This window comes from Struthio camelus, chromosome 31 (assembly GCF_040807025.1).
Source record: "Struthio camelus isolate bStrCam1 chromosome 31, bStrCam1.hap1, whole genome shotgun sequence".
In the NCBI taxonomy this organism is placed as follows: Eukaryota; Metazoa; Chordata; class Aves; order Struthioniformes; family Struthionidae; genus Struthio; species Struthio camelus.
Genome location: NC_090972.1, coordinates 3,525,480 through 3,548,956, shown reverse-complemented (window position 1 = coordinate 3,548,956; position 23,477 = coordinate 3,525,480). Strand labels below are relative to the sequence as shown.

The 23,477-nt window shown below is 69.0% G+C and overlaps 1 protein-coding gene across 2 annotated transcripts in view; it reads right to left on the bottom strand.

Annotated features, from left to right (window-relative positions):
* Positions 1–23,477, bottom strand: part of XAB2 (XPA binding protein 2) — a 32,796-nt gene that overhangs the window by 627 nt on the left and 8,692 nt on the right. For both annotated transcript variants that reach the window (XM_068922787.1, XM_068922788.1), the window contains exons 4-18: positions 19,328–19,525; positions 17,708–17,842; positions 16,671–16,835; positions 15,757–15,901; positions 14,925–15,076; positions 13,689–13,808; positions 12,855–12,986; positions 12,488–12,619; positions 11,415–11,528; positions 10,470–10,632; positions 9,603–9,793; positions 8,585–8,707; positions 7,518–7,689; positions 6,491–6,617; positions 400–494 (exon numbers count right to left, since the gene is read on the bottom strand). In XM_068922787.1, the coding sequence (XP_068778888.1) occupies positions 400–494; positions 6,491–6,617; positions 7,518–7,689; positions 8,585–8,707; positions 9,603–9,793; positions 10,470–10,632; positions 11,415–11,528; positions 12,488–12,619; positions 12,855–12,986; positions 13,689–13,808; positions 14,925–15,076; positions 15,757–15,901; positions 16,671–16,835; positions 17,708–17,842; positions 19,328–19,525 (2,164 nt within the window). The remainder of the gene's footprint in view (positions 1–399; positions 495–6,490; positions 6,618–7,517; positions 7,690–8,584; positions 8,708–9,602; positions 9,794–10,469; positions 10,633–11,414; positions 11,529–12,487; positions 12,620–12,854; positions 12,987–13,688; positions 13,809–14,924; positions 15,077–15,756; positions 15,902–16,670; positions 16,836–17,707; positions 17,843–19,327; positions 19,526–23,477) is intronic.

Here is a 23,477-nt window from a genome sequence, read left to right as displayed (position 1 = left end):
CCCGTGTCCCCTGCGCCATGTCCTGCCCCCCGTGCGTCCCCGTGTCCCCCCGTGCGATGTCCCCGTGTCCCCTGCGCCATGTCGTGTCCCCCTGTGCGTCCCCGTGTCCCCCCGTGCGATGTCCCCGTGTCCCCTGCGCCATGTCGTGTCCCCCCCGTGCGTCCCCGTGTCCCCCCGTGCGATGTCCCCGTGTCCCCTGCGCCATGTCGTGTCCCCCCATGCGTCCCCGTGTCCCCCCGTGCGATGTCCCCGTGTCCCCTGCGCCATGTCCTGTCCCCCCGTGCGTCCCCGTGTCCCCCCATGCCATGGCCCCGCATCCCCCTGCGCCATGTCCTCATGTCCCCCCGCGTCCCTGTGTCCCCCCCCGGCCGCGTGCCCCGTCCCCGCGTGTCCCCGCACCGTCGGGCTCGGGCTCCTCGTCGTCACCCAGCTCGATCTCGTCGGGGTTGGCCTGCCGCGAGAGCGCCGCCAGCTCCTCCCGCGTCGCCTCGCTCCTGCGGTCCCCAAGGCGGGGGGCACCCAAGGTTTGGTTGGGGGGGGGGGACGGGGGACATCGAGGGGCACCCAGGGAGCCCTTCGGAGGGCACCCAGGGGCTGGGGACAGCGACGGGCTGGGGACGGGGCACCCGTGGGTCAGGGACAGCTCTGGGCCATGGGGGGCACCGGGGGACGCTTCTGGGTCCTTTGGAGGTGAGGGGAGCACCCATGGGTGGGGGGTGGCACCCACCTGACGAAGAGCACCTCGTCCTCGGTGCGGAGAGGGGACCGGGGGGGGTGACAGGGGTGACCCGGGGGGGTGGCACCCACCTGACGAAGAGCACCTCGTCCTCGGTGCGGAGAGGGGACCGGGGGGGGTGACAGGGGTGACCCGGGGGGGTGGCACCCACCTGACGAAGAGCACCTCGTCCTCGGTGCGGAGAGGGGACCGGGGGGGTGACAGGGGTGACCCGGGGGGGTGGCACCCACCTGACGAAGAGCACCTCGTCCTCGGTGCGGAGAGGGGACGGGGGGGGTGACAGGGGTGACCAAGGGGGGGTGGCACCCACCTGACGAAGAGCACCTCGTCCTCGGTGCGAAGAGGGGACGGGGGGGGTGACAGGGGTGACCAAGGGGGGGTGGCACCCACCTGACGAAGAGCACCTCGTCCTCGGTGCGGAGAGGGGACGGGGAGGGGTGACAGGGGTGACCCGGGGGGGTGGCACCCACCTGACGAAGAGCACCTCGTCCTCGGTGCGGAGAGGGGACGGGGTGGGGGGGTGACAGGGGTGACCCGGGGGGGTGGCACCCACCTGACGAAGAGCACCTCGTCCTCGGTGCGGAGAGGGGACCGGGGGGGGTGACAGGGGTGACCCGGGGGGGTGGCACCCACCTGACGAAGAGCACCTCGTCCTCGGTGCGGAGAGGGGACGGGGTGGGGGGTGACAGGGGTGACCCGGAGGGGGGTGGCACCCACCTGACGAAGAGCACCTCGTCCTCGGTGCGGAGAGGGGACGGGGGGGGTGACAGGGGTGACCCGGGGGGGTGGCACCCACCTGACGAAGAGCACCTCGTCCTCGGTGCGGAGAGGGGACGGGGGGGGGTGACAGGGGTGACCCGGGGGGGTGGCACCCACCTGACGAAGAGCACCTCGTCCTCGGTGCGGAGAGGGGACGCGGGGGGTGACAGGGGTGACCCGGGGGGGTGGCACCCACCTGACGAAGAGCACCTCGTCCTCGGTGCGGAGAGGGGACGGGGGGGGTGACAGGGGTGACCCGGGGGGGTGGCACCCACCTGACGAAGAGCACCTCGTCCTCGGTGCGGAGAGGGGACGGGGGGGGGTGACAGGGGTGACCCGGGGGGGTGGCACCCACCTGACGAAGAGCACCTCGTCCTCGGTGCGGAGAGGGGACCGGGGGGGTGACAGGGGTGACCCGGGGGGGTGGCACCCACCTGACAAAGAGCACCTCGTCCTCGGTGCGGAGAGGGGACGGGGAGGGGTGACAGGGGTGACCCGGGGGGGTGGCACCCACCTGACGAAGAGCACCTCGTCCTCGGTGCGGAGAGGGGACGGGGAAGGTGACAGGGGTGACCCAGGGTGGGGGGTGGCACCCACCTGACGAAGAGCACCTCGTCCTCGGTGCGGAGAGGGGACCGGGGGGGGTGACGGGTGACCCGGGGGGGTGGCACCCACCTGACGAAGAGCACCTCGTCCTCGGTGCGGAGAGGGGACGCGGGGGGTGACAGGGGTGACCCGGAGGGGGGTGGCACCCACCTGACGAAGAGCACCTCGTCCTCGGTGCGGAGAGGGGACGGGGGGGGTGACAGGGGTGACCCGGGGGGGTGGCACCCACCTGACGAAGAGCACCTCGTCCTCGGTGCGGAGAGGGGACGGGGGGGGTGACAGGGGTGACCCGGGGGGGGTGGCACCCACCTGACGAAGAGCACCTCGTCCTCGGTGCGGAGAGGGGACGGGGGGGGTGACAGGGGTGACCCGGGGGGGTGGCACCCACCTGACGAAGAGCACCTCGTCCTCGGTGCGGAGAGGGGACGGGGGGGGTGACAGGGGTGACCCGGGGGGGTGGCACCCACCTGACGAAGAGCACCTCGTCCTCGGTGCGGAGAGGGGACGGGGGGGGTGACAGGGGTGACCCGGGGGGGTGGCACCCACCTGACGAAGAGCACCTCGTCCTCGGTGCGGAGAGGGGACCGGGGGGGGTGACAGGGGTGACCCGGGGGGGTGGCACCCACCTGACGAAGAGCACCTCGTCCTCGGTGCGGAGAGGGGACGCGGGGGGTGACAGGGGTGACCCGGGGGGGTGGCACCCACCTGACGAAGAGCACCTCGTCCTCGGTGCGGAGAGGGGACGCGGGGGGTGACAGGGGTGACCCGGGGGGGTGGCACCCACCTGACGAAGAGCACCTCGTCCTCAGTGCGGAGAGGGGACGGGGGGGGTGACAGGGGTGACCCGGGGGGGTGGCACCCACCTGACGAAGAGCACCTCGTCCTCGGTGCGGAGAGGGGACGGGGGGGGGTGACAGGGGTGACCCGGGGGGGGGTGGCACCCACCTGACGAAGAGCACCTCGTCCTCGGTGCGGAGAGGGGACGGGGGGGGTGACAAGGGGTGACCCGGGGGGGTGGCACCCACCTGACGAAGAGCACCTCGTCCTCGGTGCGGAGAGGGGACCGGGAGGGGTGACAGGGGTGACCCGGGGGGGTGGCACCCACCTGACGAAGAGCACCTCGTCCTCGGTGCGGAGAGGGGACGGGGTGGGGGGGGTGACAGGGGTGACCCGGGGGGGTGGCACCCACCTGACGAAGAGCACCTCGTCCTCGGTGCGGAGAGGGGACGGGGGGGGTGACAGGGGTGACCAAGGGGGGGTGGCACCCACCTGACGAAGAGCACCTCGTCCTCGGTGCGGAGAGGGGACGGGGGGGGTGACAGGGGTGACCCGGGGGGGTGGCACCCACCTGACGAAGAGCACCTCGTCCTCGGTGCGGAGAGGGGACCGGGGGGGGGTGACAGGGGTGACCCGGGGGGGTGGCACCCACCTGACGAAGAGCACCTCGTCCTCGGTGCGGAGAGGGGACGGGGAAGGTGACGGGTGACCCGGGGGGGTGGCACCCACCTGACGAAGAGCACCTCGTCCTCGGTGCGGAGAGGGGACCGGGGGGGTGACAGGGGTGACCCGGGGGGGTGGCACCCACCTGACGAAGAGCACCTCGTCCTCGGTGCGGAGAGGGGACGGGGGGGGGGTGACAGGGGTGACCCGGGGGGGTGGCACCCACCTGACGAAGAGCACCTCGTCCTCGGTGCGGAGAGGGGACGGGGAGGGGTGACAGGGGTGACCCGGGGGGGTGGCACCCACCTGACGAAGAGCACCTCGTCCTCGGTGCGGAGAGGGGACGCGGGGGGTGACAGGGGTGACCCGGGGGGGTGGCACCCACCTGACGAAGAGCACCTCGTCCTCGGTGCGGAGAGGGGACGGGGGGGGTGACAGGGGTGACCCGGGGGGGTGGCACCCACCTGACGAAGAGCACCTCGTCCTCGGTGCGGAGAGGGGACGCGGGGGGGGTGACAGGGGTGACCAAGGGGGGGTGGCACCCACCTGATGAAGAGCACCTCGTCCTCGGTGCGGAGAGGGGACGGGGGGGGGGGGGGGTGACAGGGGTGACCCGGGGGGGTGGCACCCACCTGACGAAGAGCACCTCGTCCTCGGTGCGGAGAGGGGACGGGGGGGGTGACAGGGGTGACCCGGGGGGGTGGCACCCACCTGACGAAGAGCACCTCGTCCTCGGTGGGGAGAGGGGACGCGGGGGGGGTGTCAGGGGTGACCAAGGGGGGGTGGCACCCACCTGACGAAGAGCACCTCGTCCTCGGTGCGGAGAGGGGACGCGGGGGGTGACAGGGGTGACCCGGGGGGGTGGCACCCACCTGACGAAGAGCACCTCGTCCTCGGTGCGGAGAGGGGACGGGGAAGGTGACAGGGGTGACCCGGGGGGGTGGCACCCACCTGACGAAGAGCACCTCGTCCTCGGTGCGGAGAGGGGACGGGGGGGGTGACAAGGGGTGACCCGGGGGGGTGGCACCCACCTGACGAAGAGCACCTCGTCCTCGGTGCGGAGAGGGGACGCGGGGGGTGACAGGGGTGACCCGGGGGGGTGGCACCCACCTGACGAAGAGCACCTCGTCCTCGGTGCGGAGAGGGGACGCGGGGGGTGACAGGGGTGACCCGGGAGGGTGGCACCCACCTGACGAAGAGCACCTCGTCCTCGGTGCGGAGAGGGGACGGGGGGGGTGACAGGGGTGACCCGGGGGGGTGGCACCCACCTGACGAAGAGCACCTCGTCCTCGGTGCGGAGAGGGGACGCGGGGGGTGACAGGGGTGACCCGGGGGGGTGGCACCCACCTGACGAAGAGCACCTCGTCCTCGGTGCGGAGAGGGGACGGGGGGGGTGACAGGGGTGACCCGGGGGGGTGGCACCCACCTGACGAAGAGCACCTCGTCCTCGGTGCGGAGAGGGGACGGGGGGGGTGACAGGGGTGACCCGGGGGGGTGGCACCCACCTGACGAAGAGCACCTCGTCCTCGGTGCGGAGAGGGGACGCGGGGGGTGACAGGGGTGACCCGGGGGGGTGGCACCCACCTGACGAAGAGCACCTCGTCCTCGGTGCGGAGAGGGGACCGGGGGGGGGTGACAGGGGTGACCCGGGGGGGTGGCACCCACCTGACGAAGAGCACCTCGTCCTCGGTGCGGAGAGGGGACGGGGGGGGTGACAGGGGTGACCCGGGGTGGGGGGTGGCACCCACCTGACGAAGAGCACCTCGTCCTCGGTGCGGAGAGGGGACGCGGGGGGGGGTGACAGGGGTGACCCGGGGGGGTGGCACCCACCTGACGAAGAGCACCTCGTCCTCGGTGCGGAGAGGGGACGCGGGGGGTGACAGGGGTGACCCGGGAGGGTGGCACCCACCTGACGAAGAGCACCTCGTCCTCGGTGCGGAGAGGGGACGGGGGGGGTAACAGGGGTGACCCGGGGGGGTGGCACCCACCTGACGAAGAGCACCTCGTCCTCGGTGCGGAGAGGGGACGGGGGGGGGTGACAGGGGTGACCCGGGGGGGTGGCACCCACCTGACGAAGAGCACCTCGTCCTCGGTGCGGAGAGGGGACGGGGGGGGGTGACAGGGGTGACCCGGGGGGGTGGCACCCACCTGACGAAGAGCACCTCGTCCTCGGTGCGGAGAGGGGACGCGGGGGGTGACAGGGGTGACCCGGGGGGGTGGCACCCACCTGACGAAGAGCACCTCGTCCTCGGTGCGGAGAGGGGACGGGGGGGGTGACAGGGGTGACCCGGGGGGGTGGCACCCACCTGACGAAGAGCACCTCGTCCTCGGTGCGGAGAGGGGACGGGGGGGGGTGACAGGGGTGACCCGGGGGGGTGGCACCCACCTGACGAAGAGCACCTCGTCCTCGGTGCGGAGAGGGGACCGGGGGGGGTGACAGGGGTGACCCGGGGGGGTGGCACCCACCTGACGAAGAGCACCTCGTCCTCGGTGCGGAGAGGGGACGCGGGGGGTGACAGGGGTGACCCAGGGTGGGGGGTGGCACCCACCTGACGAAGAGCACCTCGTCCTCGGTGCGGAGAGGGGACGCGGGGGGTGACAGGGGTGACCCGGGGGGGTGGCACCCACCTGACGAAGAGCACCTCGTCCTCGGTGCGGAGAGGGGACGCGGGGGGTGACAGGGGTGACCCGGGGGGGTGGCACCCACCTGACGAAGAGCACCTCGTCCTCGGTGCGGAGAGGGGACGCGGGGGGTGACAGGGGTGACCCAGGGTGGGGGGTGGCACCCACCTGACGAAGAGCACCTCGTCCTCGGTGCGGAGAGGGGACCGGGGGGGGTGACAGGGGTGACCCGGGGGGGTGGCACCCACCTGACGAAGAGCACCTCGTCCTCGGTGCGGAGAGGGGACGCGGGGGGTGACAGGGGTGACCCGGGGGGGTGGCACCCACCTGACGAAGAGCACCTTGTCCTTGGGCCGGGGGGCGTCGTGCTGGGCCTCGGCCGCCAGCTGCTCCGCCCGCTGCTCCAGCAGCTTCATGTCGTCCAGGCTGCTCTGCCCCGGCGCCAGGTCCGACACTGCGGGTGCCCCGCGTCAGCACCCGAGGGTGCCCGCCGGGACCATCCCCCCACCGCCGCCTCCGCCCCAGGGACCCCCCATCCTGCCCCGGCTGCCTGTGCACCAGCACCCATGGGAACCCCGGTGCCCGCCGGGACCTCCCGCCTGCACCCTGGCGCCCGCAGCACTTTCGGTGCCCGCTGTGTCCCCCACCCCGCCGTGCCCACGGCCCGGTACCTGCTCTTCTGGGTCCTCACGGCAGCACCCTCCCGCTGCCACCTCTGCTATACCACGGTCCCCGGCACCCGTGGGCCACCAGGCACCTAAGTGGCACCGGGGACACCCCTGAGACTGGGCACCGGCGTGGCATCGAGGACATCCCTGACGCTGGGCACCTGGCACCCACACGGCACCGGGGACATCCCTGGCACCGGGCACCCATGTGGCACCAGCGACTTCCCCTGTCATCGGGCGTCGTGCTGGGCATCAGGTGGCCAAGTGACACCGGGGATATCCGTGACATATGGGCGCCATTAGGCACCCATGTGGCACTGGGAACGTGCCTGAGACTGGGCACCCAGGTGGCACCAGGGACATCCCTGACACCAGGCACCTTGCTGGGCACTGGGCACCCAGGTGGCACCAGGGACATCTCTGGCACCAGGCACTCACGTGGCACCGGGGACATCCCCCCCATTGGGCACCCCGCAGGGCAGCGGACCCCCACGTGACACCAGGGATGTCCCTGACACTGAGCACCCTGCTGGGCACCGGGCAACCACATGCCACCGGGGACATCCCCGATGCCAGGCACCCACTTAGCGCTGGGGACATCTCTAAACCCAGGCCCCCGTAGGGCAGCAGGGGCACCCTTGACCCCAGGCCCCCACTCCGCAGGGCCCCGGGTGCCACCCGCTCACCGGTGCCCGTGGCGTTGCTGTAGACCTTGAGCATCTGGGAGGCCATGAAGTTGACCTGGGTGTTGTAGGTGGCCTGGACGCTGCGCTTGATGCGCAGCATCTCCCGGATGGTGTCCTCGTTGCCGTGGCGGATCTCAAAGTCCTTCCACGTCTGCCAGAAGGTGGCCGTGATCTGCGCCAGAGGGTGAGGGACACGGCGGGTGAGGCACTGGGGCACCCGAGGTGGCACTGGGGATGTCCCTGGTACCGGGCAACCTGCTGGGCACTGGGTACCTCGGACATCCTCGACACTGGGCACCCACGTGGCGTCGGGGACCTCCCTGACACCGAGCACCCTGTTGGCGCTGGACACATGGGACATCCCTGATGCTGGGCACCCACGTGGTGTTGGGGACCTCCCTGACACCGAGCATCCTGCTGGGCACTGGGGCACCTGGGACATCCCTGATGATGGGCACCCTGCTGGGCACCCACATGGCACTGGGGACATCCTTGACACTGGGCACCCATGTGGCACCGGGCACCCAGGTGGAACCAGGGACATCCCTGACACCAGGCACCCACATGGCACTGAGGACATCCCTGACACTGGGCACCCTGCTGGGCACTAGGCACCCACATGGCCCTGGGGACATCCCTGACACCCTGCTGGGCACCAGAAACCCATGTGGCACTGGGGACATCCCTGACGCTGGGCACCCATGTGGCACCAGGGACATCCGTGACACCGAGCACCCGCACGGCACTAGGGACATCCCTGACACCAGGCACCATGCTGGCCACTGGGCACCCACGTGGCATTAGGAACACCTTTGACACCAAGCACCCCGTGTGGCACTGGGGACAACCCTGACCCCAGGGCACCCACGGGGCGCACAGGGACCTCGGTGGCGTCGCCCACCCGTTCCCCCAGCACTTCTGCAGCCGCCGCCAACCCCAGCCTGGCTGCTGGCTCCGGTGCCGCCCAGCGCCAGCGTCACCCGTGTCCCGAGCCCCGTCCCCGTCCCGAGGGCTAGTTGGGTGTCACCCTGTCACCCAGGGCTGGGTGCCCGCTGCCGGACACTCACGCGGGGGTCGCAGATCTGCGAGCAGTAGCCGTAGATGGCGCGGGCTCGGTCGATCTCGCCCAGCTTGCACTCCATGTCGGCGAAGCGCAGGCACATCTCCCGGGCGTGCTCGTCCGCCAGCACCTAAGGGCACCCGCTCAGCACCCATGGGTGCAGCCCACGGTGCACCGGGGCTCCCCTGCCCCAGGCGCGGAGGGACAGAGCTCGGCGGTTGCGCACGGCTCGGGCCCGAATCGAAGCACCGGTGGTTGCGCCCATCCCGGAGCCACGTGATGGCCCCCTGAGCAGCACCCATGTGGCACCCAAGGCCACATGATGTCCCTCAAACCATGCATCCACCCCGTACTCATGTGACGTCCCTCAAACCACGTCCACAGGGCACCCAAGGGCCGTGCACCCACCCTGCTCCCACGCAACGTCCCCCAAATCGTGTATCCAACCCGTACCTATGGGATGACCCTCAAGACATGTCCACGGGGCACCCAAGGGCCGTGCATCCACTCTGCACCCACGCAACATCCCCCAAACTGCGTATCCAACCCGTACCTATGTGATGTCCCTCAAACCATGCCCATGTGGCACCCAAGGGCCCTGCACCCACCCTGCACCCACTTGAGGGCCCCCAAACCATGTATCCATTCCGTACCCACATGATGTCCCCCAGATGGTGCCACGTGGCACCCAAGGGCCACACACCCGCCCCGCAACCACGTGACACCCTCCCAAACCGTGCATCCACCCTGTACCCAGGTGATGACCCCTGGACAGTGCCCATGTGGCACCTAAGGGTCCTGCACCCACCTTGCACCCACGTGATGTCCCCTAAACCACGTATCTGCCCCGTACCCATGAGATGCTCCTCAAACCATGTCCATGTGGCACCCAAGGGCCCTTCACCCACCCCACACCCACGTGACGCATCCCAAACCATGCGTCCACCCTGTACCCGGGCAATGCCCCCACCCCCGGACGGCACCGTGCACCAGCCCCGCGGCACCCGCCCGCCGGACGCACCCACCTCGATGGCCTTCTCGTAGATGGGCCGGGTGTGGGTGACGCCGTAGATCTCGGCCGCCCGCTTGATGTAGATGTTGAACATGTCGTACTGCTCGGCCGGCAGCACCGCCCGCGTGGCCCGCTCGTACACCGCCATGGCGTGGCGCGCCAGCCCAAAGTCCTCCTCCAGCTTGGCGTACAGCAGGTAGATGGCTGCAGGCACCCACGGGTGCTCAGCTGGGTGGAGGGCGCCCGACACCCCCCCCCATGGCAGCTCAGCCAGCGGTCGGCCCTGGCACCCACCCATGGGTGCCCAGGCGGGGGGCTGCCCCGACACTTGCCCAGAGCACCCTCTATGTCACCCTTGGGTGTCCAGGCAGGGGTCTGCTCTGTTTGTCCAGGGCACCCTGCATGTCACCCATGGGTGCCCAGTATGGCACCTATGGGTGCCTGGTTGGGGGGCTGTCCCAGTGCCCATCTGTGGGCATCTGGGCAGGGATCTGCCCCGATGCTTGCCCAAGGCACCCTGCATATCACCCATGGGTGCCCAGTTGAGGGTCTGCCCCAGTGCCCATCTGTGGGTGCTCAGCACGGCACCTGTGGGTGCCTGGTTGGGGGGCTGCTCCAGTGCCCATCTGTGGGTGCTCAGCACGGCACCTGTGGGTGCCTGGTTGGGGGGCTGCCCCAATGCCCAACCAAGGGTGCCCAGGCAGGGGTCTGCCCCGACGCTTGCCCAAGGCACCCTGCATGTCACCTGTGGGTGTCCGGTTCGGGTGCCAGCCCCAAAGCTCCACCCCGGCACTGCCCACCCTACCAGCCCCATCTCCGACTGCCCCCACCCCAGCACCCCGCTGGCCCCCTGCCACCCCTGCCCGCGGCACCCACGTACTCTTGGCGTATTTCTGGGGGCAGCCGTCGAGCGCCTGCTCGAAGAGGTCGCGCGCCCGCTCCAGCTTGCGCCCGCCGTAGCGGGCGATGAACTTGCTCAGGTAGGTGTGCCAGATGTCCGCCACGTTGGGCCAGCGGAAGAGCGCGATGCCCCGCTCGTAGGCCTGCGGGTGGCACGGGGCGCTGTGGGCACAGCCACCGCACCGGGGTGCCCGCCGCTGCCCGCCCGGGACTCGGGTGCCCATGGTGTCCCCGTCACTCTCTTGGGACATAGGTGCCCGTGGTGTCCTTGGTGGTCTCCCAAGAGGGGGGAGCCCATGGTGTCCCTGATGCCATCCCTGGACGTGGGTGCCTGTGGTGTCCTTGGCGGCCTCCCACCCATGGTGTCCCCAATCCATCCCGGGTTGTGGGGGCTCGCAGGGCCCTGGTGGCCTTGTGCCCACGGTGTCCCCGACACCATCCCAAGAGAGGAGAGCCCACGGCGTCCCTGATGCCATCCCGAGACAGGGGTATCTGCAGTGTCCCCAATGCCATCCTAGGATAGGGGTGTCCACAGTGTCCCCATCACCCTCTTGGGACATGAGTGCCTGTAGTGTCCTTGGCGGTCTCCCACCCATGGCGTCCCCAGTGCCATCCCAGGACGTGGGGGCTTGTGGGGCCTTGGTGGCCTCGTGCCCGTGGTGTCCCGGACGCCCTCCCAAAAGATGGGAGCCCACGGTGTCCCTGATGCCATGCCGGGACATGGGTGCTTATAGTATCCCCAGTGCCCTCCCAGGACAGGGGTGCCCGCGGGGTCCCCATCACTCTCCTGGGACAGGGGTGCCCGCGGTGTCCTCCTGGGGCAGAAGTGCCCACAGTGTCCCTAATTCCCTCCTGCCCCCGGTGTCCCCGTCCCCCTCCCAGGCTGCGGGGTGCCTGGGGTGCCGCGGCAGGACCCGGCACCCACCTTGAAGCTCTCCTCGAAGTAGCCGTGCTCCTCGAGGAAGAGCGCGTAGTTGATGACGATCTGGGGGGTGGCGATGCGCAGGTCCAGGATGCGGTCGTACACGGCCTTGGTGGACTGCGGGGGCACGGCGGGGCTCAGCACCCTCCGCTGCGGGCTCGGGGGGCACCCGGCGGGGGACAAAGGGGCTCGGTGGGCTTGGAGACACCCAAGAGGGGAACAGGGGAGGTACCCGAGGGAGATAGGGGGGTGAGGGAGCCTAGTGGGCATGGGGACACCCTAGAGGGACAGGGGGCCACCCAAGGGGGACAGGGTGGGCTGAGGAAGCCCAGTGAACATGAAGACACCCAAGGGGGACAGGAGACCCCCCCGGAGCGGTAGGACAAAGTAGCTCAGTGGGCTTGGGAACACCCACGGGGGACAGGGGGGCACCTGTGGGCCACAGGCGGGCAGAGGGAGCCCAGTGAGCATGGGGACACCCAAGGGGGTCGGGGGCACGTGGGATCCCCAAGGGGTGCTGGGGGGGCCTCACAGCAGGAGTGGGGGACCCCAAAGAGTGCTGGGGATCCCCACAGTAGCCAAAGGGGTTCCCCCAAGGGGTACTGGGGAGCTGGACAGGGGGCATGCGGGTTCCCAAAGGGTGCTGGGGGGCCCCAAGGCATGCTGGAGGTGCCCTGCAGTAGGCAGGGGTGTCCCCAAGGGGTGCTGGGGAGTCCCAGAGTAGGCATGAGGGACCCCAAGGGATGCTGGAGGTGCTCCACAGGGGGTATGGAGGTCCCCAAAGGGTGCTGGGAGGCCCTGAGGGGTGCTGGAGGTGCCCTGCAGCAGGCACGGGTGTCCCCAAGGGGTGCTGGGGAGTCCCAGAGTAGGCATGAGGGACCCCAAGGGATGCTGGAGGTGCTCCACAGGGGGCATGGAGGTCCCCAAAGGGTGATGGGAGGCTCTGAGGGGTGCTGGAGATGCCCTACAGCAGGCACGGGTGTCCCCAAGGGGTGCTGGGGAGTCCCAGAGTAGGCATGAGGGACCCCAAGGGGTGCTGGGGTGGGGTGGGAGAGCCGGCAGCGGGTGCTACCCACCTTGAAGGTGCCCAGGCTCTCCTCCAAGTCGGCCAGCATGGACCAGACCTTGAGGGACTTGTAGACGCGGTTCTGGACGGGCTCCGACGAGTCAAAGTACTCGGCCCTCTTGGCGGGCAGCGCCGTGGCTTTCTGGGGTGGGGTGGGAGGACACAGGGGTCACCCGGGCGTCCCCACGGCCACCCAGCACCGAGCAGCGGGTGGGGACAGCACCTGGCCATCCAACCACCCTAATCCATCGTTCCCACCTGCCCCAAACGGAGCAAGAGGCCCCAGATAGCCCGGCGTCTGGTGGGACCCAGGCGTCCGGTTCCACCGCCTCCCCCCCGACCCCTTCCGAGTCGCGGGGCCCAGGCGTCCGGCTCACCCGCAGGATGCGCAGCGCCTCCTCGTAGTTCTCGTGCCGCAGCTCCATCTCGCCGAACTCGCACCAGACGGCGGCCAGGTCCTCGACTTGCCGGAAGCGCACCCGCGTGGCCTTGGTCAGGATGGTGCGGGCCTGGGGGCGCGGGACACCGTCAGCGGGGCGTGGGGGGACGTTCGGGGGATGTGGGGGACCCCCAGCATCCAGAGGGGCACAGGGGACTGCCAGCAACTGGCGGGGTGTGGGGGGGACACAGGGGCACAGGGGGACATCGGGAGGACGCAAGGTGCCATCATCGTCGGGGGGGGACACAGGGGACGCAGGGGATGGCCAAGGCTTGGAGGTCCCAGAAGAACATTCAGGGCTTAGGGGACACAGGGACAGTCAGCGGGGATGTTGGGGGGGGGATGTGCAGGGCCTGGGGGGACATGGTGAGGACATAGAGGGACATTCAAGGCCTGGGGGGGGGGCATGGTGGGGACATTGGGGGACATTCAGAGCCAAGGGGGACACTGGGGAACTATCACTGTGGACATGAGGGAACAATCACGGCCTGGGGGTCACAGCAGGGATGGCTGGGGGGATGTGGGGGACGTTTAGGGCTTAGGGGACAGTTAGTGGGGACATGGGGTGACGTTCAGCGTTGATGGGGACACAGGGGAACAATGAGTGTTTGGGGGGACGTGGGGGGCACTGGCAGCACCCAGTAGTGCTGGAGTGAGGTGACACCAGACCCCTAGGGTGAGGGTCTCCCCTCCCCCCCCCCCAAAGGAGACAGTTTGGGAGTGCCACTGTCCCCAGTGGCACTTTGTGACGGAGGGACCTGGCCCCACTCACGTCCTCCAGCTGCCCGTTGTCCTCATAGAAGCGGGCGAAGGCCACCCAGAGCCCGTGGGGACGCCCGGTGGCCTTGAAGGGGTCCACGGTGCGGACAGCCTCCGTGTAGGTGTTGATGATCTGCAGACAAAGAGGTGTCAGGTCCCCCAGGACCCCCCAAAATCCTTGTCACCGGTGGAGACCCCCCCCAGGTCCCCAGTCACCCCCTCGATCCTCCCAGAGCTCCTCTACGCCCTCCCTGGTGCCCCCACGCCAAGCATGTCTCCTCCAAACTCACTCCGGCGTCCCTCTGTTTCCACCCGTGTCTCCACGCCAAGCGCGTCCCCGCTATTCCACCCCAGTGTCCTTGTGCCAAGTGTGTCCCACATGTCCCCACCCCGCTGTCCCCACATCAAGCGTGTCCTCACATCCACCCTGTTGCCCCCGTGCCAAGCATGTCCCCTCCGTTTCCACCCCAGCGTCCCCATACCAAGCATGGAGCTCTATTTCTCCCCCGGTGTTCCCTGCACCAAGCGTGTCCCCTCTGTAGGGACCTGGTGTCCCCATACCAAGCGTGTCCCCTCTGTATGAACCCAGTGTTCCCACGCCAAGCGTGTCCCACCTATTTCTCCTCTAGCGTCCCCATGCCAAGCGTGTCCCTCATTCCTCTCTTGGTGGTCTCCCACCAAGCGTGTCCCACCTATTTCTCCCCGGTGTCCTCGTCGCAAGCATGTCCCCTCTGTACAAACCTGGCGTGCCCATGCCAAGCGTGTCCCTCCTATTTCCCCCCTGGTGTCCCTGGGCCAAGCATGTCCCCTCTATATGGACCTGGTGTCCCCATGCCAAGCACATCCCTCCTATTCCTCTCTTGGTGTCCCCATACCAACCGTGTCCCTCCTATTTCCCCCCTGGTGTCCCCGTGCCAAGCATGTCCCCTCAGCATGGACCCGGTGTCTCCACGCCAAGCGTGTCCCTCCTATTTCTCCCTTGGTGTCCCCATGCCAAGCATGTCCCCTCAGCATGGACCCGGTGTCTCCATGCCAAGCGTGTCCCACTTATTTCTCCCTTGGTGTCCCCATGCCAAGCATGTCCCCTCAGGATGGACCCGGTGTCTCCATGCCAAGCGTGTCCCTCCTATTTCTCCCCTGGTGTCTCCATGCCAAGCGTGTCCCTTCTATTTCTCCCCTGGTGGCCCTGTGCCAAGCGTGCCCCCCCACTGAGCGCCTCCCCCCCCACCCTGCGGTGGGCAGCACCCACCTGGCTGGGGCGGCCCTGGTAGAGCTGCACCCGCTTGTGCCACTCGTGGACGTTGTGGGGGTTCTGGCGCAGCAGGACGCTGTTGAGCAGCAGCGGGCGCCGGGCGATGAGCTGCTCGAAGCGCGCCAGTCGCAGCTCCAGCTCCACGTCGTCTGCGGGGGCCGCGGCTCAGGGGGTGCTGGGCACCCCCGAGACGGGTCCCGGGTGCCACAGGCCACCCAGGGACCACCCCAAGGATGGACACGGGGACCTCAGGAACCCCACGACGTGCTGGGCACCCCCAGGATGGGTCTGGAGTGCCAAGGGCCACCCAGGGATGGGTGTAGGGTGTCAGGGGCCACCCAGATAACCCCAGGGATGGGTGTAGGGTGTCAGGGGCCACCAAGGATCCACCCAGGGATGGGTGTAGGGTGTCAGGGGCCACCAAGGATCCACCCAGGGATGGGTGTAGGGTGTCAGGGGCCACCTAGGGTATCCCAGGAACCGGTGTAGGATGTCAAGGGCCACCAAGGATCCACCCAGGGATGGATGTAGGGTGTCAGGGGACACCCAGGGCACCCTGGGGATGGGTATAGGGTGTCGGAGCCACCCAGGGCCCACCCCAGGGATGGCTGCACAGCATTGGGATCTACCCAGTGTGCCCTGAGAATGGGGGCAAGGTGCAGGGACCTCCCACAGGGCGCCAGTACGGGCTCAGCGCCCCCCACCCAGGCTGGACTCAGTGCCCCGTCCCCAGCAGCACCACGGGGCACCCCGGGGACCGAAGCCCACCACCCTGAGCCCTGTCCCGGGTGGGGAAAGCGAGGTGGGGAGCAGCCGGGTGCCGCCTCACCCTCCTCCTCCTTGCCCAGCTCCGAGACGGTCTCCATCTTGGCGGCGATGACGCTCTCCTCGAACTGGGCGTAGCTGTCGAAGACCTGCGTGAAGTCCCGCACCGTCATCACCGTCTGCACCGCCTCCTCGTAGACGTCGCGGGCCTGCGGGCACAGCGGCAGCGCGGTGTCAGTGGCCCCCCCAGGGCGACGGGGCACCCCAGGGTGCCCGCTGCCGGGTAGCCAGGCTGCCGGGCGCTCGGGAATCAGCCGGACGCAGAGGGGGGGGTCTGGGGTGCAGCAGAGGGGGCCAGGACAGCGTTTGGGGTGGCCCAAATCTGGGTGCGGGTGGCCTGAACCTGGCTGCGGGTGGCTCTGCGATGCAGCAGGGTGCCAGCACGGTGCTTGGGTGGCCCAGCCCCACGTGACACCCAGGTGCAGGTGGCTCTGGGGTAGAGCAGGGTGTCAGCACGGCACTCGGGTGGCCTGTCCCTGCGTCACACTCAGGTGCAGGTGGCTCTGCGATGCAGCAGGGTGTCGGGACAGTGCTCGGGTGGCCCAAACCTGGGTGCAGGTGGCTCTGGGATGCAGCAGGGTGTCAGGACGGTGCTCGGGTGGCCCAACCCCACGTGACGCTCAGGTGCAGGTGGCTCTGGGATGCACCAGGGTGCCAGCACAGTGCTTGGGTGGCCTGAACTTGGGTGCTGATGGCTCTAGGGCAGGGCAGGGGTGCCAGCCCAGCACTCGGGTGGCCCAGCTTCACGTGACACCCAGGTGCAGCTGGCTCTGGGATGCACCAGGGTGCCAGCACCGCACTTGGGTGACCCGAACCTGGGTGCGGGTGGCTCTAGAGCAGGGCAGGGTGCCAGCATGGCACTTGGGTGGCCTGACCCCACATGTCACCCGGTTGCGGGTGGCCCCGGGGTGCTGGTACCTTCTCGAAGTGGCCGCTGCGGATGTAGTAGTCGGCCAGGGAGCACCAGAGCTTGCCCAGCTGGTCGGTGAAGCGGGTGAGGCCCCCGCGGATGATGGCACCCGCGTCCAGCGACTTCACCTTGTCGGGGTGCTGCGAGATGAGGTCGCACAGCTCGTGCCACAGCTGGAGAGCAGGGCGAAGGTGTCAGGGGGGAAGCAGCACCCAGCCGAGACCCCGTACCCCCTGGGGAGCCCCCTCCCAGCACCCACCTACCACCCATGGGAGCCCGAGGACCCATTGGCATCCGCTTGGCACCTGTGCGAGCTTCCAGCATCCCTCGGCACCCCCCAGGACCCCTTGGCTTTCCCCTAGCACCCCTTGGCACCCAATTGGCACCCATGGGAGCGCTCAGCACCTCTTAGCACATCCTTGGACCTCTTAGCGCTCTCCAGGACCCGTCCTAGCACCCATTGGCACCCCCTCGGTGCCTGCTGGAGCTCCCAGCACCCCATGGCACCCCCCAGCACCCATGGGAGCCCCTAACACCTTCTGCTGTCTGTTAGAGATCCCTATCACCGCCCGGGACCACCTGGGACCCATTCCAGCACCCTGGCACCTGCGTAGCACCCATAGGTGCCCCCAGTACACCCCGACACCTACTCAGCACCCATGAGAGCCCCCAGCGCCTCTTGGCACCCACCCGGCACCCATGGGAAGCCCCAGCACCTCCTGGCGCTCTCCAGGACCTTTCCTAGCACCCCTTGGCACCCCCCTGGTGCCTGCTGGAGCCCCCAGCACCCCTTGGCACCCCCTGGGACCCATTCCAGCGCCCTGGCACCCCCTTAGCACCTTCCCAGCACCCACGGGAGCCCCCAGCACCCTCTGGCACCTGTCAGAGACCCCCCAGGACCTCTTGGCACCTCCTGAGACCCATTCCAGCACCCTGGCACCCCCTTAGCACCTTCCCGGCACCCATGGGAGCCCCCAGCACCCCTTGGCACCCACCTGGCACCCATGGGAACCTCGCGGTGCCCCCCCACCCCGGCAGCACCCACCTGGTAATTAGACTTGCCCTCCTTGGAGACGAACCGCTCGTCGTTAACGACCACGGCCAGGCGCACGGCGGCCTCGTCCAGGCGGTCGATGGAGCGCAGGTACTCGATGTACTCCTCCGCGTTCTCCGGGCTCAGCTGGGGACGGGGACACCTCCGTCCCTGCCCCGCGTCCCCCCGCCACCTCTGCCCCTGCCCCGACGGTCCCTTGCCACCGCCGCCCCTGTCCTGCATCCCTCTGCCGTTCTCTCATGTCCCTCTGCCGCCTCTGTCCCCATCGCCCTGCCACCTCTGTCCCTCTGCCACATCCTGCTGCCATCTCCGTCCCTGTCCCGATACCCCCCTGCCACCTCCGTCCCTGTCCCAATATCCCCCTGCCACCTCCAACTCACGTCCCGCTGCCATCTCCATCCCCATCCCACGTCCCCCTGCCACCTCCATCCCATGTCCCGCTGCCACCTCCATCCCCATCCCACGTCCCCCTGCCACCTCTGTCCCTGTCCCGTGTCCCCCTGCCACCTCCGTCCTCATCCCAACATCCCCCTGCCACCTCCATCCCACGTCCCGCTGCCACCTCCATCCCCATTCCACGTCCCGCTGCCACCTCCATCCCCATCCCATGTCCCCCTGCCACCTCCGTCCCTGTCCCACACCCCCCTGCCATCTCCGTCCCTGTCCCAATATCCCCCTTCCATCTCCAACTCATATCCCGCTGCCATCTCCATCCCCATCCCACGTCCCCCTGCCACCTCTGTCCCTGTCCCAATAGCCCCCTGCCACCTCCATCCCATGTCCTGCTGCCACCTCCGTCCCCATCCCACGTCCCCCTGCCACCTCTGTCCCTGCCCCGTGTCCCCCTGCCACCTCCGTCCTCAACCCAACATCCCCCTGCCACCTCCATCCCATGTCCCGCTGCCACCTCCATCCCCATTCCACGTCCCCCTGCCACCTCTGTCCCTGTCCCGTGTCCCCCTGCCACCTCCGTCCTCATCCCAACATCCCCCTGCCATCTCCGTCCCTGTCCCGATACCCCCCTGCCACCTCCGTCCCTGTCCCAATATCCCCCTGCCACCTCCAACTCATGTCCCGCTGCCACCTCCATCCCCATCCCACGTCCTCCTGCCACCTCTGTCCCTGTCCCAATAGCCCCCTGCCACCTCCGTCCTCAACCCAACATCCCCCTGCCACCTCCGTCCCTGTCCCACGCCCCCCTGCCATCTCCGTCCCTGTCCCAATAGCCCCCTGCCACCTCCAACTCACGTCCCGCTGTCACCTCCATCCCCATCCCACGTCCCCCTGCCACCTCTGTCCCTGTCCGACGTCCCCCTGCCACCTCCGTCCCCATCCCACGTCCCCCTGCCACCTCCGTCCCTGTCCCACGCCCCCCTGCCATCTCTGTCCCTGTCCCACACCCCCCTGCCACTTCCAACTCACGTCCCGCTGTCACCTCCATCCCCATCCCACGTCCTCCTGCCGCCTCTGTCCCTGCCCCGTGTCCCCCTGCCACCTCCATCCCTGTCCCACGTCCTGCTGCCACCTCCGTCCCCGTCCCACGTCCCGCTGCCCCGGCTCCCAGCACCCAAGTCCCCTCGGTCCCCGCCGCGTCCCTCCGCCGCCTCCCACCTTCAGGTAGCGGCGGTAGACGCGCACGGCCGTCTCGGGCAGCGGGTAGCGGCGCACGAACTGCAGGTAGAGGGGCCAGACGCGGTGGTGCTGGGTGATGGGCAGCGCCCGCAGCGCCCGGTCGAAGGTCCGCCGCGTCCGCGTGATGCGGCCCTGCTCCGCCAGGAACTGGCAGTAATCCAGCCAGATGCGCGGCATCTGCGGGGGACGGACGGACGAGGGCACTTAAGGGGGGGGTTGGGGGGCTTAGGGGGCAGTTACAGGGGTTTGGGGGCAGCTATGGGGGGGTTGAAGGGGTTATGGGAGCAGTTACGGGGGTTTAGGGGGATTACAGGGGCAGTTATGGAAATTTTGAGGGTTACGGGGGCAGTTTTGGGGGTTTGAGGGGCTTATAGGGGCAGTTACAGGGGTGTGAAGGGGTTACGGGGGCAGTTCGGGGCGTGATGGGGGCAGTTACGGGGGTGTGAAGGGGTTACGGGGGTAATTACAGGGGTGATGAGGGCAGTTACGGGGGTGTGAAGGGGTTACGGGGGCAGTTCAGGGGGTTACGGGGGCAGTTACGGGGGTGTGAAGGGGTTACGGGGGCAGTTTGGGGGGTTACGGGGGCAGTTACGGGGGTGTGAAGGGGTTACGGGGGCAGTTCAGGGGGTTACGGGGGCAGTTACGGGGGTGTGAAGGGGTTACGGGGGCAGTTCAGGGGGTTACGGGGGCAGTTACGGGGGTGTGAAGGGGTTACGGGGGCAGTTCAGGGGGTTACGGGGGCAGTTACGGGGGTGTGAAGGGGTTACGGGGGCAGTTCAGGGGGTTACGGGGGCAGTTACGGGGGTGTGAAGGGGTTACGGGGGCAGTTCAGGGGGTTACGGGGGCAGTTACGGGGGTGTGAAGGGGTTACGGGGGCAGTTCAGGGGGTTACGGGGGCAGTTACGGGGGTGTGAAGGGGTTACGGGGGCAGTTCAGGGGGTTACGGGGGCAGTTACGGGGGTGTGAAGGGGTTACGGGGGCAGTTTGGGGGTTATGGGGGCAGTTACGGGGGTGTGAAGGGGTTACGGGGGCAGTTCAGGGGGTTACGGGGGCAGTTACGGGGGTGTGAAGGGGTTACGGGGGCAGTTCAGGGGGCTACGGGGGCAGTTACGGGGGTGTGAAGGGGTTACGGGGGCAGTTCAGGGGGTTACGGGGGCAGTTACGGGGTGTGAAGGGGTTACGGGGGCAGTTCAGGGGGTTACGGGGGCAGTTACGGGGGTGTGAAGGGGTTACGGGGGCAGTTTGGGGGTTATGGGGGCAGTTACGGGGGTGTGAAGGGGTTACGGGGGCAGTTCAGGGGGTTACGGGGGCAGTTACAGGGGTGTGAAGGGGTTACGGGGGCAGTTCAGGGGGTTACGGGGGCAGTTACGGGGGTGTGAAGGGGTTACGGGGGCAGTTTGGGGGTTATGGGGGCAGTTACGGGGGTGTGAAGGGGTTACGGGGGCAGTTCAGGGGGTTACGGGGGCAGTTACGGGGGTGTGAAGGGGTTACGGGGGCAGTTCAGGGGGTTACGGGGGCAGTTACGGGGGTGTGAAGGGGTTACGGGGGCAGTTCAGGGGGTTACGGGGGCAGTTACAGGGGTGTGAAGGGGTTACGGGGGCAGTTTGGGGGGTTACGGGGGCAGTTACAGGGGTGTGAAGGGGTTATGGGGGCAGTTCAGGGGGTTACGGGGGCAGTTACGGGGGTGTGAAGGGGTTACGGGGGCAGTTTGGGGGTTATGGGGGCAGTTACGGGGGTGTGAAGGGGTTACGGGGGCAGTTCAGGGGGTTACGGGGGCAGTTACGGGGGTGTGAAGGGGTTACGGGGGCAGTTCAGGGGGTTACGGGGGCAGTTACGGGGGTGTGAAGGGGTTACGGGGGCAGTTTGGGGGTTATGGGGGCAGTTACAGGGGTGTGAAGGGGTTACGGGGGCAGTTCAGGGGGTTACGGGGGCAGTTACGGGGGTGTGAAGGGGTTACGGGGGCAGTTCAGGGGGTTACGGGGGCAGTTACGGGGGTGTGAAGGGGTTACGGGGGCAGTTCAGGGGGTTACGGGGGCAGTTACGGGGTGTGAAGGGGTTACGGGGGCAGTTCAGGGGGTTACGGGGGCAGTTACGGGGGTGTGAAGGGGTTACGGGGGCAGTTCAGGGGGTTACGGGGGCAGTTACGGGGTGTGAAGGGGTTACGGGGGCAGTTCAGGGGGTTACGGGGGCAGTTACGGGGGTGTGAAGGGGTTACGGGGGCAGTTCAGGGGGTTACGGGGGCAGTTACAGGGGTGTGAAGGGGTTACGGGGGCAGTTCAGGGGGTTACGGGGGCAGTTACGGGGGTGTGAAGGGGTTACGGGGGCAGTTCAGGGGGTTACGGGGGCAGTTACGGGGGTGTGAAGGGGTTACGGGGGCAGTTCAGGGGGTTACGGGGGCAGTTACGGGGTGTGAAGGGGTTACGGGGGCAGTTCAGGGGGTTACGGGGGCAGTTTTGGGGGCGGTTACGGGGGCAGTTTTGGGGGCAGTTACGGGGGTGTGAAGGGGTTACGAGGACAGTTTGGGGGGTTATGGGGGCAGTTATGGGGTGTGAAGGGGTTACGGGGGCAGATGGGGGGGGGTTGGAAGGGCAGTGTGTTCCCAGTCCCCTCTCCGTGTCCCTGTCCCTCCGCGTCCCCTCTCCGCGTCTGGACCCCTTGCGCGTGTCCCTGTCCCTCCACGTCCCCTCTCCGCGTCTGGACCCCTTGCGCGTGTCCCTGTCCTTCCGTGTCCCCTCTCCGCGTCCCTCCGCGTCCCCTCTCCGCGTCTGGACCCCTTGCACGCGTCCCTGTCCCTCCGCGTCCCCTCTCCGCGTCTGGACCCCTTGCGCGCGTCCCTGTCCCTCCGCGTCCCCTCTCCGCGTCTGGACCCCTTGCGCGCGTCCCTGTCCCTCCGCGTCCCCTCTCCGCGTCTGGACCCCTTGCGCGCGTCCCTGTCCCTCCGCGTCCCCTCTCCGCGTCTGGATCCCTTGCGCGCGTCCCTGTCCCTCCGCGTCCCCTCTCCGCGTCTGGACCCCTTGCGCGCGTCCCTGTCCCTCCGCGTCCCCTCTCCGCGTCTGGACCCCTTGCGCGCATCCCTGTCCTTCCGTGTCCCCTCTCCGCGTCCCTCCGCGTCCCCTCTCCGCATCTGGATCCCTTGCGCGCGTCCCTGTCCCTCCATGTCCCCTCTCCGTGTCCCCTCTCCGCGTCTGGACCCCTTGCGCGCATCCCTGTCCTTCCGTGTCCCCTCTCCGCGTCCCTCCGTGTCCCCTCTCCGCATCTGGATCCCTTGCGCGCGTCCCTGTCCCTCCGTGTCCCCTCTCCGCGTCCCTCCGTGTCCCCTCTCCGCGTCCCTCCGCGTCCCCTCTCCGCGTCTGGACCCCTTGCGCGCGTCCCTGTCCCTCCGTGTCCCCTCTCCGCGTCCCTCCGCGTCCCCTCTCCGCGTCTGGACCCCTTGCGCGCGTCCCTGTCCCTCCGTGTCCCCTCTCCGCGTCCCTCCGCGTCCCCTCTCCGCGTCTGGATCCCTTGCGCGCGTCCCTGTCCCTCCGTGTCCCCTCTCCGCGTCCCTCCGCGTCCCCTCTCCGCGTCTGGATCCCTTGCGCGTGTCCCTGTCCTTCCGTGTCCCCTCTCCGCGTCCCCTCTCCGCGTCTGGACCCCTTGCGCGCGTCCCTGTCCCTCCGTGTCCCCTCTCCGCGTCTGGACCCCTTGCGCGCGTCCCTGTCCCTCCGCGTCCCCTCTCCGCGTCTGGATCCCTTGCGCGCGTCCCTGTCCCTCCGCGTCCCCTCTCCGCGTCTGGACCCCTTGCGCGCGTCCCTGTCCCTCCGCGTCCCCTCTCCGCGTCTGGACCCCTTGCGCGCATCCCTGTCCTTCCGTGTCCCCTCTCCGCGTCCCTCCGCGTCCCCTCTCCGCATCTGGATCCCTTGCGCGCGTCCCTGTCCCTCCATGTCCCCTCTCCGCGTCCCCTCTCCGCGTCTGGACCCCTTGCGCGCATCCCTGTCCTTCCGTGTCCCCTCTCCGCGTCCCTCCGTGTCCCCTCTCCGCATCTGGATCCCTTGCGCGCGTCCCTGTCCCTCCGTGTCCCCTCTCCGCGTCCCTCCGTGTCCCCTCTCCGCGTCCCTCCGCGTCCCCTCTCCGCGTCTGGACCCCTTGCGCG